Source organism: Polyodon spathula, chromosome 6 (genome assembly GCF_017654505.1).
Source record: "Polyodon spathula isolate WHYD16114869_AA chromosome 6, ASM1765450v1, whole genome shotgun sequence".
In the NCBI taxonomy this organism is placed as follows: domain Eukaryota; kingdom Metazoa; phylum Chordata; class Actinopteri; order Acipenseriformes; family Polyodontidae; genus Polyodon; species Polyodon spathula.
Window position 1 is genome coordinate 73176097 of NC_054539.1, and position 19481 is coordinate 73195577.

Below are 19481 nucleotides of genomic sequence, written 5' to 3' on the forward strand. Positions count from 1 at the left end.
CAATAGATTCTTTCAGACACTGGTCCTCCTTATTTTGCTTGCTGCCCTTTTTCTACATCGCTGTGCTTTTACAAACCAGTTTCCAAGGTCACGAAATCACAGTGTTTACCAGCACAGATGATTTGCATAGTGCTGCAAGCAGTAATGGGAATCGCAGAAGAGTAATCCTGTTGGTCTGCAGTCAAGGTTATTAATTGAGGAGAGGGGTAGATCTGAACAAGCGTAAAACAGAAGGGCAGATTGGAAGGTGAAATCCCATTCCAGTGCAAATGAAGGGAGAATACCTATGTATCAGTGTCATGGCATGTACAAGTGATCCTGCCGTTGAGTGCTGCAGCAGGTATCATGGGAATTCATCCTTCTGGTTCTTTATATTACTCTGCCAGACTGGAGGAATGATGTTTGAATGGAGTAAAGCTGTGCAAAGCCAGAGGTATTACTAGTCGCTGCAGGCTTTGAAATCTACACTTTCATGCACACTTCATGCAAAGCCATGTTTCATCCACGCATTTTCAATTATGAATGTGTCACATGTGCAACGTGAATGAAACCAAAGGATGAATATTTAAACCTTGCGAAGAAAACGTCAGGAATGGGTAATGTGCTGGTTGAATTCTACGCAGGCAATTTTGTCAGAACCGAAGAAGACACCCTTGTGTTAAATGTCTTTGTGTGCACCTTCCTGGTGTTCAGTGCTTCCTTGAGAAGCCTAGAAAAAATATAGATTTTTGTAGGCTGTAGTCATTATCATTAAGAAAGTCAGTTATGTGTGGATTGTTCCACCTTTTGTGTGACATGCATGAAGGGAATTTATGGTGCTGAATTTCATCAGTTTGTAGCAGTTGCTGTAAATATGATAAGATTTGTTTAGTTTGTTGGTTGTAAAATAATTCAAACTTAATAGACCTTTTAAGTACTGCAGGGAAGACTTTGTTCTTTCAATACAAATGATGTATTAATTCTAATGATGGGGATCAAATCAGTCTAATCAGAATAAACCATTCAATCTACTTCAATTCAAAAGTATTCCATATTAAATTAATGCAAGGTTGGAAATTAATTGAAACATTGAAAGCAACACAGTTTTCCGTTCTTTCTTGCAAGCTTATCATGTTTGGTAATGGTCTTGACATTGTTTTATATCTGCAGATTTATTTTCCACTCATGGATCTGCAGTTAAAATACTTCTTTCACACAACAAACACTGCTACTCTTTTGCATTAGGCCTAGTTTATGAAAAGGAAAGCTGAAGTGGTGTACAGTATAATAATGTGATTCATCATCCAGTTCTGTCACAGTATATTTTCTTTTAAGCCAATTGGTAGCATTTTTGTAACGTTAATGCATCTATTATTGTAGACTGATTGATAGTTTGTAAGTGCTGTGTAACAGTGATATCATGTTTACATTGGCTCTGTTGTTTTTTGTTTGCGCTGGTAATTTGGTGGTAACGCAAATGAGTTGGATGGAAAACATATCTGTCAACTTTCCAGATTTACCCTTGCCTATTCTTTTAATATCATTTTTCAGCTGTATGTTTAACTTTTATGACAAGTCTAAACTTCAGCAGTGTATTACAAATACAGTACTGCGTTATATTTCTGCACAGTTTTCCAATAAGCAGCTTGGAAGCTTTGTGTCTCTTTCTGATTTGCTGCAAGTCTGACAAGGCGGGTGTTAGACATTATCCACACAGTCTCCTCCCCTTTACACTCAAGTGAGGCCGCAGTCCAGCTGGTCAGAAGCAGTAAATGCATGGAATGTTACCACATGAAGCCTCAAAGCCATCGCTGCCTTTACAGCAAACCTGTTGCACAATTATTAGGTTTTAGTGAAGCTTCAATGAAGACTAATTCAAGTGTGGAAATGTCCTCAATAATAAACACCCAAAAAGTATAACTTATGGCAAAAGAATAAGTGGACTGTAATGAAGCAATTACTACCCTACACAGAGGGAATGAATAGAGTTTACAGTCAGGGAATGAATAGAGTTTACAGTTAGAGAATGAGTAGAGTTTATAGTCAGGGAATGAGTAGAGTTTATAGTCAGGGAATGAGTAGAGTTTACAGTCAGAATGAACAGAGTTTACAATAGGAATGAATAGAGTTTACAATCAAGGAATGAATAGAGTTTACAGTTAGAGAATGAGTAGAGTTTATAGTCAGGGAATGAGTAGAGTTTACAGTTAGAGAATGAGTAGAGTTTACAGTCAGGAAATGAATAGAGCTAACAGTCAGAGAATGAGTAGAGTTTACAGTCAGGAAATGAATAGAGCTAACAGTCAAAGAATGAGTAGAGTTTACAGTCAGGGAATGAGTAGAGTTTACAGTCAGAGAATGAGTAGATCTTACAGTCAGAGAATGAGTGTAGTTTACAGTCAAAGAATGAGTAGAGTTTATAAGTCAGATCTGGTTATTAGCCAGATCACTTGGAACTGTAGTTTACACTCTGGGAATGTATGTCCTCACTGAGGGATATAGTGAAGACAGGCATCATACTTTGGAGTTTTTCATATATATCCAGAGATCCACTTGTCCAGTTGTCACAAATCTTGTTAAGGACCTTCTTAAAAAGTAAGTAGTGGTGTTACAAAAATATAGCGTCACCCATCCCCACGTGTTGTTACAACTGTTTGATTAATGTACAGGTAATTTTTATTTTGATTGTTAACATCCTGACAACTTTTTACACTTATAACTTTAAACGTTTTTTTAAAAATGCCCGCTTTTGTTGCACTGATAGTGTAAGGATTATTGTTGTGTTTTTGTTTTTTTTTGTGGGTTTTTTTTTTGTTATCACTCTCTTCCTGCAGTGATTTAGAGGACAGATCTGAAACCCCAGTGCACTAGAGCGGACATTTTGAAAAGCGCTTTGAAACAGACTTTAAAGTTATAAGTGTACAAAGTTGTCAGGATGTTAACAATGAAAAGAAAAATTACAGGTATTTTGTTTAAACAGTTGTAGCGGCACGTGGGACGTGTAACGCAATTTTTTTTCAGAACCCTGCTACTTACTCTTTAAGCACAGGCTCTGATTGTGTCAGAATAGGGGAGTAAATAGTCAGATTGCCCATCTTTATGGCATTTTAAGGTTCATTTATAACCATAAGTGTATCATCTGGAAGTGTCTATTCCAAACTTATATTTTTCAGGCGTTACTCAACTTTTAATTCAATTGGTCTGTACATATATTTTGTGTTACTGTGAGCTGTTATTTTGAATTTGCTGCTTTGTGGGGGGGGGGGGGTGTCACTGACATTGTGTTTAATTTTTCTGGTTCCTCAGGGAAGACGGTTCATTATTCCATTTATTGTAACGATTGTAAGTGCCCCAGGATCATACTTCTTAATCCACAGTAAAAAGATTCACGTATCATTAGCATTTTATTTTTCCTTGAAGCACATTTATGTGTTTTGCTTAATCTCTAAATAATAAATGCTGTGCTCATTCTCACAGTATTTGAAGACGTCTGTTACAAATCTTTTTCTACAATGCAATAACATGTGTTTATTCAGTGTAATGATCGAATGAATGCTTAGTATTAGAACATTGTTCCTGCAGTTTTATAATGTACCTCAAGGTGATTTATACTGTTGTATACAGTACGTTACTGAGCATACTATACATTGTGTTTCAATGTTGAACACAACCATGTATTTCATTCCTTTGTACTGTATTATACAGTGTTATAAAAGATTGCTGGTTTCCTTTGTACACTAGACTGGATGGCACATGTCGCATATACATGTATATTTCAGTTAGTTTAATGCTCTGTGCTAATGACTTCCAGCACTGGCTTTTCATGAGCTAGTTGAAGTGAATTTACATACAGTGGCTAAAACTATTAGAAAACGATGACACTTCATCATTGCATACAATTATATACTTAAGCCATGGCCAGCTCTAATAGTTATAAGATGCTTTAGGTAATACATGGGATGGCAGGGTAATCTATTACTGTATGCCACTGAAACCTTTATAATCTGTAAGGCAGTTATAATTTGTAACAAAAGGAGCAGCTGTCAGTTTGAGTAGAATGTTTAATTGTTATTTCTTTCCTTGAGACTTCCGTGACGAATACATTGTTGAGTCCATGAATTGGATTGATGGTTGCCTAGAGAATTCACATCAGCCCTATTGCAAAGCAGTTTTTATGTGATACATTATGAAGTAGGTGTGGCTGTCAGCTCCCCTATTGAAGCTCCTCTGAACATCACCACACTTTGAGTTATAGATTGCTACGCCTGTCCCTCTTTTAACCCATGGAATGGTGCTGACTTCAAAGTCAGCAAGGACAGACCTTCCGAATTGATAGAAAGTGGATCGTATTTGGGGACCACAGCACTTGTGGGAGAGATTGTTCATTGAAATGTTTTGCATATTTTTAAAGATGAGACAATTATCTATTCAGAGATACCAGGGTATTTATTAAGGGGTCTGAGTGAGGAAAAATGGGCAATACAATCCCCAGCCCTAGTCTTCCTGTAAATCATCTGTTATTTCTGAACTTCTGAACATTACTGTTTGTGGATATGTTTCATGTGTAAAATCAGTAAATCTATAGATTAACCGGTAAATGTGTAGATTTACCAGCTCAGCGATCAATGTATAAAATAACTGAGGAGATAGTAGTAAACAATCTCTTTTACTTACATCCATGATCACCGTCTGGCAACAACAATTCGCAATACGAAATGTTTTGCCAGCAAACTGACATAGCACACTGTATGATTCTCACTGAAATGCAAAACATGTGTGCACTTAGTTCAACTTAATAATACCAAATCAGACTTGGTAGAGGCGTGAGTTTTGTTGAAGAGATGTCATTATTACCAGACCTAATATTTGTCCTGTGGACAATTTTAAATTAAAATTATTATTATTTTTTTTACATAAAGCGAAAGACAAGTACAAAACAGCAGTCTGCTAGATACATTATTAATAATAATAATAATAATAATAATAATAATAATAATAATAATATTAATAATCATTAATAATAATACAAGAAGGAATGCGGTGAAGTTAATTTACCCACATACAGTACCTAAAAAATCTTACAGAAATATTAATTATGTATTTTTCTAAAGGAATACATTGTTCTGTGTCATATAGATGTAGATATATATTGACTTGCATAAGAAGGAAAAACATTGAATGAAATAGCTTGCATCACTAGATTTTCAAGGTGTGATATCTGAAGCATAATCAACAAGTACAGAGAAACATCATCTGTAATTGACAAACCCAGGACTGGAAGACCCAAAAAGCTGTCTAACAAGGATGAGCAGTTCTTGAAGATAATATCGTTAAGGTATAGAAAGAAGACAAGCATTGAATTGACAACGGAACTGGCAAAAGACACAGGTGTCGCTGTCCATCAAATCAGCAATACAGTTTAAATCAGGACATAAAGGATGTGTTGCAGTAAGAATACCTTTGTTAAGAAAGGGGAACAAGACCAAAAGGCTAAAATATGCACAAGAACACAGAAATTGGACTATGGAACAATGGTCAAAGGTGCTTTGGGCTGTTGATGGATGGACAATGACACCTGTAAAATACAGTAAAACTTTTAAAGGCTAGTAAAGTGGTGGCATGCTCTTCCCAGCCACGAACCACACAACTGAATAACAGTTCCTGTTACTGGCTAGCTTCATGGTGAATAACTTTTACTGGACTGTAAATTGTTTTATGTCATTTTATGTTCTGTATTTGTAAACAGTAGGATTTGATTATTCAATTGTAATACATTGAACAGTTCTGATTGCCTTGTGTGTCAAGCCATGTAATTAACTTTCTTTACAGTACATTTTATTAGTGGCTTTGTGGGACAAGAGGATTAGTTGCAGGTTCTATTATTAATTCCCTGCGGTTTACATCTCAACATGCATTCATGTACACATTTCAAAATATACATTTAATAAGAACCCATGGAAGACTGCTTATTAAAGAGGCTTTCTCAGCTTGGTGCAGACGCTTGCCATCACTGACTAGTTTCTGTTTGTTTGTTTGTTTCTTGTTTTTTATGTGTGTTTTTTTATTTCAATCATCATACATCACATATAAACATAAAGAACCAAACCTTAGGTTCTTACTGTATATGCCCATATTCTAACATGGAGTGGCAATGAAATTGTATGTATTATGTAGTAAATCCTGAAGATGATGATGATGATCACAATAATAATACTTTTTACAGAATACTTTATGCAACTGTGCCCATGAAGACTGCCACACTAGTCTTATATTTCTGGTTTGAGTTGAATTGGTGGTTTAATGCAGTAATATTAGAAGAATGCATTCAGAACAGTAACACATCCCAGCTGTTCTATTAGGACACAGTCTTTTATTGACAGGCTTTATAATAACAGTCTGCACTTGACTATATATGTGTGTCTTTGATGTCTTATTAACTGTATGAATGCTTTAGGTCAAGTTTCCAGTTGCTTTGTCTGGTATGTTTATCTTTTGAGATTTCACTCAAGGTCTGTTTGGTGGTTTAGTTTATACACACATTTAGATGGATAGATTAAATTACATTGAACTAAATCCAAAGACAATCAGAAATGTAAAAGTTCAAGATACAGTCAGAGTGTCAGGTCTCCCTCGCAGGAATAAATACCAGATCTTGCTAAAGATGCTATGGTACTTATACTGCTTGATTGCTTAAGAACAGTTGGGGTGTACAAGAACGGCAGTGTGGAAAAGTCATTATTAGGCAAATATTTAAAATATGTTTTAGACTAATTCAGTTGACTTATGAAGCCGTTTTACAATATATCGGGCCACCATACTGTAAACTCACCTCCTCAGGTATTAGTAGCCCACCTGAGCTCAATCTGCGGTGTGCAAAGAAAGGGAATTTAAAGTATGGTGGAGCTGAGCACTAGGGTATTAAACAAAAAAAGGAATTGTAATGGAATTGCATTCTAGACAGACACTTAGAAAACTAAGGACCCTTTGAATTATATGCGGTAAATCACGCAGGGGATCTGCGATAACACATTTCAGATAATGGACAGTTGTTTTTTTAATGTGTAGCTTTTAAATTCCTGTTTATGTTGGGTTATCATAGAGACCAGGGACAGGGGAAGAGTTAAATATAATATTGTAGTTTTTAGTTTTTTGGGTTTTTTTATGTGCCACACTTTCTGATTAAAAGAAAGCTTTGACAATGGTTCCCCCTGTAGAACTTCATTATTCAGCTAAAAGGCATGCATATAATTACATTCTGCACAAGTCACAGCTCTGATCATTTTGACAAGCAGTGTGCAGCAGCCTCTTTTGTTGATGCAATTACAGTGCTTTGCTTTTTTGATGACAGCTACAAATCTTACTTTACCAATGGGATTCTGTAAGTGAATGTCTGGGACCAGCAATCCTGTGTGTGACAGGCAGTCATGTAGGCAGGCAGGCAGGCAGGCAGGCAGGCAAGCAGGTTGACAGGCAGACAGGCAGGTTGGCAAAGTGGGATTGGTTTAGCTAGCTGAGTACAATAAAGTGGATTTCTTTTCCCAATTACACTTCAAAATTTTTTTTTTTTTTTTTTGACAATTGGGTCATAATGTATTATGGCTGTTTTTAATACTGAAATAAACAGGGATTACAATACGTTACTTCCTGCTGTGAAAGAGAAAACTCTTAAAGGATTGATGTGACAAGATGTAAAATCCCATTAAAGTCAGCTTGGTAGCAAACCAGTAGACATCTGCATATTGGTAATTTAAATACAAACCACATTTCTGAACAGGAATGTAATTGTACACAGCAAACAAAGAGAGGCCTCTAAAAATGAAATACAACACAACTGCTACCAAAATAAATAAGAAACAGAGGACAGAATGTTCTTTTCCAAGCAATCTTATTGCACGTGTGTGGGTCGCCCAGACCCTTTCAGTACACATGCTTGTTTTAAACTGGTAGCCCCAGGTCCCTTTCTTACTTGCACATGATTTAGTGTATTTATGTAAAGGGATGCCCCATCCAGTTTTTTTGCATGAAATCCCCTGAGGGTGTAGGGAATCATGGTTCAGTTGTTAAATGAAAGTCCGTTCTGCTTGCTGGAAGTGCAGCAGTTGTGAAAGTGAGACACGGTGGTGACGTCAGCCCTGCGGAACACGATCCCTGTAACCTGATCCCTGCTGTTTTGTTTCTGTTCCGATGATGTCAGCCCTGCGGAATGCGATCCCTGTAACCCGATCCCTGCTTTTTTGTTTCTGTTCCGATGTCAGCCCTGCTGAAAGCGATCCCTGTAACCCGATCCCTGCTGTCTTGTTTCTGTTCCGATGATGTCAGCCCTGCGGAACACGATCCCTGTAACCCGATCCCTGCTGTCTTGTTTCTGTTCCGATGTCAGCCCTGCGGAACGCGATCCCTGTAACCCGATCCCTGCTGTCTTGTTTCTGTTCCGATGAGCCCTGCGGAACGCAGCCCTGCGGTTTCTGTTCCGATGATGTCAGCCCTGCGATCCCTGTAACCCGATCCCTGTTGTCTTGTTTCTGTTCCGATGATGTCAGCTCTGCGGTATGCGATCCCTGTAACCCGATCCCTGCTGTCTTGTTTCTGTTCCGATGATGTCAGCCCTGCGGAACGCGATCCCTGTAACCCGATCCCTGTTGTCTTGTTTCTGTTCCGATGATGTCAGCTCTGCGGTATGCGATCCCTGTAACCCGATCCCTGCTGTCTTGTTTCTGTTCCGATGATGTCAGCCCTGTGGAATGCGATCCCTGTAACCTGATCCCTGCTGTTTTGTTTCTGTTCCGATGATGTCAGCTCTGCGGTATGCGATCCCTGTAACCCGATCCCTGCTGTCTTGTTTCTGTTCCGATGATGTCAGCTCTGCGGTATGCGATCCCTGTAACCCGATCCCTGCTGTCTTGTTTCTGTTCCGATGATGTCAGCTCTGCGGTATGCGATCCCTGTAACCCGATCCCTGCTGTCTTGTTTCTGTTCCAGGGTGTGAGCGGAATGTCCATGGATGAGCAGACTGAAGCCCCCATGTATGTGTATGAGTCAACAGTGCACTGTACCAACATCCTCCTGTGCCTCAATGACCAGCGGAAGCAGGATATCCTCTGTGATGTCACGGTGTCAGTGGAGGGGAAGGAGTTCCGAGCTCACCGGGCTGTCCTGGCTGCCTGCAGCGAGTACTTTTTGCAGGTTCTGGCAGGGCAGGCCAAGTATGAGTCCGTCAGCTTGCCAGAGGAGGTATGTCAAGTCATGTTAAACTGTACTGCATAGATACTGGAGGTTGACGCCTTTTGGCTATGTCACAGCCTCGTCTGACAACAGCGCCCCCTGGCTGATGCAGCTTCCCGTGCTGTCAGGGTTAGACAGAGCCATGTGATTTCGAGATGTTTGTTTGTGTTGTGGTCGATCAAGCTGGGTCTGGTTACTAGAGATCCCAGATGTAAATATTATAAGGCACTATTACAGTCTGTGTCTATGTCCATTTGATTTGCAACTTAAATTCATCAGACCACTTCATCTCATACAAGACGTTTCTATTCAGGCTGATATTCCTGTAAGATCCTATGTAAGACCAAAGGAAAATCACAAATCTATGAATACATGTGTACTTCAAAAGGAACATGTGCCCCAATTGATATATATGTGTGTGTGTGTGTGTGTGTGTGTGTGTGTGTGTGTGTGTGTGTGTGTGTGTATGTGTGTGTGTGATTAGCTGTGCTGTGAAATAAAGTAATGTGCAGCATTATTTATTTGTACTGAATTAACATATCATTGATTATTTATGTATTACTCACATACAGTATATTGCTCCACATTGCATGAATTAATATCTTCCCAAAATGCTTTAAAGTTAATTGAACAGGGCCCTTTGTTTGCCTAAGGCACAAATCATATAGTGTTTTTCAGTGTACATCCTTAGTACAATGTCATTCATGTTAATATGGGACTTAGCATATGTAAAGCGTGGTTAGACAGAGGCACTTAATCTATTATCTTGTGAAGCATAAGCATATTTATTTCTTAAGTCATCTTTATATGTGTGTGTGTGTATATATATATATATATATATATATATATATATATATATATATATATATATATTATATATATATATATATATATAGTATATATATATATATATATATATATATATATATATATATTTTTTTTTTTTTTTTTTTTTTGTTTGTTTTTTTTGTATATATGAAAGCCGTGATTTAGAATATATCTAGAAATATTTTAGCACTCAAGCATGCTTTTTACATGAACCATTATATGCATCCTAAAAAGAATAATACAGTAAAAGCATACTGAAGCATACAAAACAAAATGTGCTTCTTAATACAGATAATGCTTTATAGCCAACCTCAACTTTTGGTATCAACAATACTTCGACTAGGAGTATCGACAATAGAAATAGCCTGTTTTATGGAAGTATTTATCCAGTACATGCACACACCAGATACCCAGTTGATGACATGTGATTTACTTCACATTTACACACAATACTATCCGAGGTGTCCTTCTCCCCTTTACCCCTAGGGGTGCCACATTCTGTTCACAAAGACAGGAAATGTCTTGTTTTTATTTTCCTACCCTGGACTTTCCAATCCCTATCCTGGATTCCCCATTTTCAATGAGCCAGTGATTTATCATTAGACACTATCTCAAAAAGGAGGGTTTAATTAAGCATTTTATTTATAGTAAATAGCACAGAGGAACCTGTGATAGGTGCAACTCACCACTAAGTTTGCTGCTGGCAGTATATTTTGCTCTGCTATAAGGGGGATGCTGCGTTAGATAGCAGCTGATTCTTCAAGTGTGGATTTCATCTATATGATATTCTGTATGTAGATGATGTGGCTTTTTCATTTTTACAGGAAGGCCTCCTATTGTTAGCAACTTTAAATGAACTGAGCCAAAGTTTTGTGCATCTCTTGGTTTAAATGCTGCTGAACAAGCTGTACGTGGCAGGTGGTATCTCCTGGCCACACAGCCTCCTAACATAAACATGCATGTCCTGGTTGACCTCAAGCATGAGTCTCAGGTGTAGCATTCTAACCAAGAAGTAGCAAATTCTATTGCCCATCAAGCTACCAGTTACACTTTGTAAATGTGTTCTTAGACCAAATAACGCTCTGGAACTGCTGATAAGAGCAGAAATATTATCTCAGAGAAAACCCCTTACTTAACATGTTACTATTTTAACCTGCTCTCAGGTGAATATGTAGTTCTGCCCTTTTGGCAATTATAATAACAATATTTGCTTTGAATGGAACAGGTGTAGTTTTAGGGTTTTACAGTAGTGCTTTCGCAGCTGTAATTCAAAGTCTCCAGCACGCTTTGAGTGCCTTACTGTAGGATCTCATTACATTGTACGATTTTCTTGCCACATGTTTCTAGCAAACAGTGAAAATCAATCGCATCTATAAAAATTCTATGTGCTAAGTGTCTTGGTATGCTTTGCTGTTAAAAGCAAATCATGTTTTGGGGAAAATAAAAAGGTAAATCATGATCTTCCACGTTAACTAGAGAGAGGGATGCTTTAGATTGAAAATATATACAAAAGTTTGCTTTTCAAAGTCTTTCAAAGAAAAGCCACATACTGTATTATATTTGTCTTGTTATGTCTGTGCCTGTGGTAATTGTGTGTTTTTAATTAACCATCTTCCTCAGTCTGAATACCATGTAGTGCGGATAAACACTGTTCATGATTCATAAGTATGACTGCACTAGTGGTTGTAACAGGAACCAAATGGACAGGACATTGGATACTGTAGTTGAAGACCCAAGTTAGCATGCTTCAAAATAGGGCCAGGAAGAACACAGCTTATTTACTAAGCACAGCACAGCATGGTTTCATTTGAAAGGGGAAGACTAGAATAAGGCAACATCAGTTCAAATCATCAAATACTTTTAAAAAGCTTATAACACATTTTTAATTTTTTTATATATATATATCTATACAGGCTGTGATTGTAATAGATTCAACAGTACTGTCTGCAGGGTTATGATACCTGCAAGGCTTTCGTTCTGTTTCAACCATTTAAGACACTTAAGTATAAAAGTTTAACCCTGAGGTACTAGCACTGATGATTTACTTTGAAACTAAACAGGGCATTTTGAATCCAGTCTGTACCTTGTGTGGCAGCAGTACTATTTTATACTGACACAACTGGCAGAAGATCTGTGTTCTCATGAAATGAATGAGTTGTATTGATATCGGTTACCATGGCTACAATTAGTTCTTCGTATTTGTTTCTTCTAACAGTAACATCTTTTTCACAATTGCTTAGCAATTTAGACCCCTACCCATTAACATACTAGAGGTTCACAGGACCTCTTCTCCACTTCAAGCTTCAGTCAGCTCTCAAAATAGGAAAGAAAGATTTTCATTAGCTTTTTAAAACATGCCTCTAAAACCCGTGAATGTGACATTTTGATGTGATTTATTTTCATTGTTCCTTTCATTTCAGCTCCTTTTCTAATTTCCTGTGAATTAACTCTGTCCACAGATTTGAACCATTCACACCCATTAAAACAGGCAAAGGCGTTCCTGTAAAGCGGGATGTGTCTTCACACTGTACATCCAATTCAGAGCCCATTGTTAGTCAGCAAAATGAAGCTTGCTGCGCCTGTTTCACATCATGTGAGGTTTGGTGTTTTACAGGAAGTTGGCCGACAGTCACTGCCTCCCTTCTTATTAGTATGCATGACATGGAGGAATATGCTTGAGCCCATTTACATAGACTAGCAGTTACTGAGGCTGATGTAAGGTCTCGGGAGAAGGTTCTATGCCTATTGATTGCGCATTTGGCTGCGCTCCTAAACACGATGTGTGAATTTTTATGATGTGTGATGTGTTATTCATACAGTTTCCTGCTCTGTAATGGTACAGTATCAGTTTGCCAGACGCAGAGCAGTGCAATCTAAAAGCCCAGGAGCTTAAATTAGCATAAAATGCCCCAGATCTGTCAGTTTGATTAATTTGTCTCTTTGTCTGCACTCTATACAATAAGTGCTATTAACGGCTGAAACACTTCATGTGTCAATGTCGCTCCTCTAATGACTTGGAATTGTGCTTTATTCTTCCCTTTTCAGTATTATTTCTCTCGCTTGGCATTCCTCTCCAGTATTGATTTCTTTTCCTCTCTCCCCGCTTCGCTCCTTCATTAATTTGTTGGTTGTAACACCAGAGTGATCACATACTGTGCCCGGTGCACATGAAGATGTGATCCGGGGGCAGCAGCTGCTGATGTAAGCTGAAAATAGATCCAGTGTAAGCTCAGCACTTTTCCCAGCGCTGTTCTATTTATTAGTAACATTCACAGCAGAGCAGGACTAGTTTCCTTTTTTAAACAAGATGACTTTCACCTTCAGACAGTGGATTGTTTTTTGTGGTGTTGCAATTGGTTGCTCATCAGTAGGTGTGTGTGTGTGTGTGTGTGTGTGTGTGTGTGTGTGTGTGTGTGTTTGTATTGCATTAGAAAGAAATACGTTATTGTTTTATGTTCAGGTTTTCTTTTCCTTTTTTTTCCCCAGTAAAGGGAGTAATTGCCTCTTCCAGTTTTTGGATATAATAAATCCACTCTTGCCACCCGCAATGAACTCATATTATTGTTGAGAGGGCTAGCAAGGATAGCAGTATTCTGTGTAACACTTAACGGCAGGGGTTCCTCTCGTAGAAATAAAAGTAAACAGCTATTCAATACATCTGCAGTATATGATGTATTGCACTAATGCACTATTGTAATCCAAATAATGTATTTTCAAGCTGCATTGCAAGGAAGAGGGGTATTATAAATGCAGCTTGTAAGATGAACCGAGCTGTTTTTTCTGCCCTCTTTTGCTGGATAAAGATCAGACACAGGTTTGTTTAACAGATACAGCAGACTTGGCCAGGTCCTGCTGATTACATTCCTGTATAGTAGCGCTCCCTGTTTATCCAGTCTGTCACTGCTGTTCTATAGTTTAGCATTTCTCATCAGAAGCTAGTTGTTTCTAGTATATTGGTAACCCACACTTTTTCTCTTTATCTGCTGGTTTTGAATGTAGGCCCTTGGGTAAAGTGACTGGTGATGTATTTATTTATTCATGTATTTCCCCCTCCTAATTGCCTTTTTTTAGGATAAAAAACAATAAAACAACCCGAGCATTACAATATATACATAATAATAGTGGATCTAAATAAGCATACTTTTACTGGCATCAATGTACAAAAGACACTCTTCCTCACTGTTGGAGAGTGCCAAGGGGCCCTGCTGTAATGATTAAAACATTGTTCAGATCATTAAACAGGGTCTGCTGTAGGGGCTTGTGCATTGCTAATGAGAGAATGGATACCATAGCCTATTTTTTTATTGTCACTCGCTGGGGATGCATATAGTGGATGCCCCCCCCCCCCCCCCCCCCCCCCCCCCCCCCTTACGTACATGCCATACGTATAACAAGCACAGATTAAAGGGAAAGGAGTTGCACATACAGTAGCTCTGCTGTTAAAGTTGATTATATGAGGGGGTGATCAGTTGGTATTTGTCTTAAGGAGACAGCAAACAAACGCATGGCATTGTCTTCTCAGTTTGACTAGCCAGCCCCCCTCCCCCCCCCCCCTCCTCCCCCCCCCCCCCCCCCCTGCCTCACTGAGGTGGTCCACCAGCTAGTGCTACTATGTGGTTTGAAAAGTAATTGCATTGTGTCACTGGAACTGAAGAGCATCCAGCAGTCTCTGTGCATTAAGTACCAACTTTCCATTCTTCACACACACACACATTTAATGGAAAATAGTACTTCTGCACCAATTAATTAAATAGATCATGTTTTATGATTAAACATAAAATATGATCTATTTAATTGATTGGTGCAGAAGTACTATTAAAAGTGCTGCATGTTTTGCCATTTTCTGCTCCACAAATAGACTATTCATATGTTGGTGCATAACCGTGTTTGAAGATGATGATAATATTAAACCAGATATTAAACATTTGGAAGCTTTGTTCATTTTACATGAAATGTGCTTTTATAGTACTTTGCAACATGCTCCTGCCTCACACAAATTCAAATTGCATGGGGTTCAATATTGCAGAAGGTAATGCCACATTTTCTAAATGAATGTGATAAACTGTTTCAAATAAAATTAAAAACACAAAGCTTACAGTGTGAATAGATTGCACCCAGCCTGGCAGCCCGGTGCTGTGCTAGTTTTTATTTACCCCTGTATATAATGTTCAGTGCTGACCTGATAAAAGATTAACTGGTACTTTACAGTGTTTGTTTTTGGACATTAGAACTGTCAGGTTATCTCACCACACTCGAAAAGTTCCAAACAATAGCACTGCTGATGGTAAAGCTGGCAATTTCCCTATTTTCTTTTTTGCAGGTCACTGCCAGGGGATTCGCCCCATTGTTGCAGTTTGCCTACACTGCTAAGCTGCTACTCAGCAGAGAAAACATCCAAGAGGTCATCCACTGTGCAGAATTCCTGCGCATGCACAACCTGGAGGACTCCTGCTTTCGCTTCCTGGAAGCCCAGCTCCTGAGCGAGGAAGATGGCGTGCTCCTTTGCCGCAAGGTAGCTTCTTACCCCCGATCCCAGGAAGATGAGAACTCAGAGGAGGAGCAGGATGAGAGCATGCAGTCCGAGACCACCAAGACCGGCAGACTGCTGGAACAGGAAGCCATTGCTGTGCAGATTCCTGAAATGTTCCAGGACGGCAGGGCAGACTTTGAGAAACACGGAGCATCAGACCTGCCGCGCTGCCCCAAGTATAGGAAGTATCAGCTGGCTTGCACCAAGCACAATAACGATGTATCACACACCAGTACCTCAGGTTTTCCAAGCACATTCAAGGAAACGAGCTCCGGCAGCAGCAGTGCCCCCCACAGCCAGGGACTGTCTTTGGGACAGATCAAAAACGAACCTCGCGCCGAGGAGGAGAGCATCTCACTGTGTCTGTCAGGGAACGAGCCAGAGAAAGAGAACGACGGCATGGCAGATATGGAACTGGATGGCAAGCAGCGCAGCCCCCTGTACGTGGACAGGCCTAAAAGCAAGTCTCCAACGTGTTTGAGGTCTTTTTTAAAAAAAGGGACCGATCTGTTGGGTTTGCCCAGCACACCACAGCAGCTTTTTACCAACAGAACAGCCTGTCCCCAGGAAAAAGTAGAAACTCAGGGTGACCACAAAACTGACTATGAGACGTACTCTGTGGGTATGGGGCTATCAGTGGCGTCTCAGAAAGATTTTGCCGGTTTCCAAGTGGGATTACCATTAAGGACTCTCTCGTGTGACGGAGTATGCAAGCAGGAATCGGAGCTGGACCGCAGGAGCGTCATTTTTTCCTCAGTTACAGACGACCTACGGGGAACTCCAGCGCATTCATACCCTGGAGGGAACACCCTGGATACAGAACTATCAGAACACATGCCAAAGGGTCTGTGGGCCGGTGCTAGCCAGTCCCTTCCGTGCTCACAGACCTACTCCCCCAGTGGACTGCCCTCCGAGCCCATGGTGCAATGCAGGCCTCGGCCCAACACCAGCTGCCCAGTGCCAATCAAGGTGTGTCCCCGTTCCCCTCCCTCGGAAACGAGGACCAGGACTTCTAGTTCCTGCTCTTCATACTCCTATGCAGAAGATGGAAGTGGAGGTTCCCCTTGTAGTTTGCCACAGTTTGAATTTTCCACCTCTCCCCGGTGTCTCGCTACCGATCAACAGGAGCAAGGTATGGCGGGCGAGGCCATGTATAACCAGGTCAGGCCCAAGATTAAATGTGAGCAGTCATACGGCACCAATTCCAGTGACGAGTCTGGCTCATTCTCAGAAGGAGACAGCGAATCATGCCCTGCTCAAGAACGAGGGCAAGAGGTAAGTGCAGAATGTGTGTTTATTGCAGAGAGACAGACAGACATGCCTTTATCTTTTACTTTATTAAAAAACAAAACAAAAAAAAAACAGCCACTCTTTGAATCAGTAGACCCCATCTTCTGAAGCATTATAATTTCCAAATTTAGAAAAACATGCAATGAAACAGTTTCAAGCATAGTATGAGGGACTAGCACCTGGTATCGGGGCAACTTTATTGAGTTGCATTAAGCAGCAAAATAATTCACCTGAAATGTAGAGCTATATGGGAGAGTTGTTGTACAGATTTAACCATTTTAATTGCAGAACTGCCTAAATTGTATTGTTTATTGAATACGTCCAGTCTATTAACAATTTTTAAGAGGTACAAACATCAGGCACGATTGCATGATGGAAGGTCATACATTACAGTAACTGAGACCATTCACCCTTTCTGTTAACTGTGCCGTTTGTGGTGATACACATTATTCCACCCTCTGTGTACAGAATGTTTTGTTTTTAAATTAAGCTTGAAAAGGAACGCTTACATAATTACTGTGCTTTAATAGTAAAGGGCTTTGATTAAATCCCAATCAATGACCTGCCGCTTCATCCTTTCTGAATGGCTTCAAGAGCAGACTGTAAAAAGAAACATTGTTGAGAAGAGTGCAGGTGTTGACAGCCTCTCCCAGACAGAGCGAACACCAAGCCTGCCTCACAGTGCTGGTTTAACAGTGAATCCAGGAGAGGAAGGAAGCTGTTCAACTGCAGACTAATATCAGAAGGCAACAGTCATTTAAGGCAGTACCAATGGCTGCTCGGCTGTATTGTAACAAAGTCACGGGTTACAGTGCCAGTTTGTGAGCCAGCTCCTTTAGAATTAAATACAAAATATTACCTTTCAAACCCTTATTCAAACACTACTATTTTTCATTTTTTATTTTGACTAATAGTAATAAAAGTTAAAAGTGTATGTATTTTAAAGTTAATTGAAGGTTTAATTTACTAATAACAATACATGCATACATCTTTGATCTTTGGTTGAGTATGTGAAAAGCACAATACTGTGACACTGCAGTATACTTTTAGTTTTGATCTTCAGGCAGATTCAGTTAACAGTGATGTTTGTGTATTAGCGGCCCAGGCGCACATGTCATTTACGGTTCTGGAACTCTTATCCTGGAAAGATGTAATTTCTAGAGGGTGAAATGAAAATAAAAAACTCAATATCAAGCCTAGTAACAACATGTGTTCACCTCTACATTGAGTACTGCAGTGTGAAGAGCATTGAATCCAGTGGCTGAATTATGAAAATAAATAATTTGTTGCTAAATTAAGTACAGTATAGTGCCGGTAGCATTTTTCCTTTCAGTAATTCTCAATGAAACTACAGCATGCGTGTCAGGCAGCTAGGAGGTAATATTGAGTAATACGGTGAATATTAACAAACATATGAATCTGTTACTTGCACAGAAAGTGAGCTGTCAAGAAAGCCGTCTCCATCGCAAGCTGAACTAGTGTTTTCTATTCTCGGTATGATACATTGCGGTCTCAGTATTAATAAGCAGAACACGTATGGTAGAGCTGAAAACCGCATGAAATCGAGTTTCTGGAAGCCCTTAGGATCAGCATTTCTGTGATGCTGCTGGAATGCACTGAATGTATCTAATTTGGCCGAGCCCAGTGTATTCTCTGACAGTATAAACTGAGTCCCTGTTTGTGCCAGAGATTAAATCCACTAATCTTGGGCTCATCTGTATAATTAACTGTGGTTACCATTTAGAATTGATCATGCTTTCATTACTACTTGATTTTACCTTCTGTTTTTGTAAAAAAAAAAAAAAAAAAAAACCCGTAAGTACTATTTCATTGCAACAGAAATATTTATTTTAAAATGTAAGGGACATACTTTGTAGCACAATTTCCTCTTTGAATAGAATTTTTGTTTTAGTGGTTGTGTTACAGTCACTACATTTCACATCCCATACATTTACAGCAGAGAGAATACAGCGGAGAGAATATGCCACCTCCATAACCCATAGACCATTTACTTTTACATGCAGGCTTATTTTCAATGTGGGTGTGGGTTCCTAGTCTCTCTTGGCAGCTCTGCATCTACAAAACAAATAATAAAATGTAGGTATATGTATTTTAGTTACACATACGGTATACTTGCCTACTTTATTTCTTAACATGCAGCAGTGTCCTGCAATTCCTTTCATTAGTTTAATTCCAAAGCAAATATCCCTGTTCTTCTTAAATGGTCATAGTATATCTGTCACATTCACTTTATTCAGAAGAACAACAAATATGACCAAGCTTTGCTTTACAATTACCACTTGTCAAAACAAATAAGAAGAGGCAAAGCATGTCTGAGAAGCTCGCTGTGAGCTCCAGAGGTTATCGTTTGGCTCCAGTGCTGTTCTAACCAACAGCAGGATGCAACACTGTCTTATCTTATCTTATCTATTGAAAATGTGTTAGCTGGTGTTGGGCTTGTGTTTACTGTCCAATGGGTATGAGAACTAAATGCTTTGTAACATTAATTAGCAGTGATGAAACAAACCCACATCACCAGGGTCCTTATGTCAGGCTCTGTGAGCAAGTGTATCCAATCGGTGGATTGTTTTTACAAGAATAAAAAACTAAAACTGAAATCAGATATCCACTT

The 19481-nt window shown here is 39.3% G+C and overlaps 1 protein-coding gene across 2 annotated transcripts in view; it reads left to right on the top strand.

The window, feature by feature from the left end:
* bach2b (BTB and CNC homology 1, basic leucine zipper transcription factor 2b) overlaps positions 1–19481 on the top strand; it is a 91844-nt gene that overhangs the window by 66719 nt on the left and 5644 nt on the right. For both annotated transcript variants that reach the window (XM_041253686.1, XM_041253687.1), the window contains exons 2-3: positions 8959–9210; positions 15350–16834. In XM_041253686.1, the coding sequence (XP_041109620.1) occupies positions 8971–9210; positions 15350–16834 (1725 nt within the window). In that variant the 5' untranslated portion in view covers positions 8959–8970. The remainder of the gene's footprint in view (positions 1–8958; positions 9211–15349; positions 16835–19481) is intronic.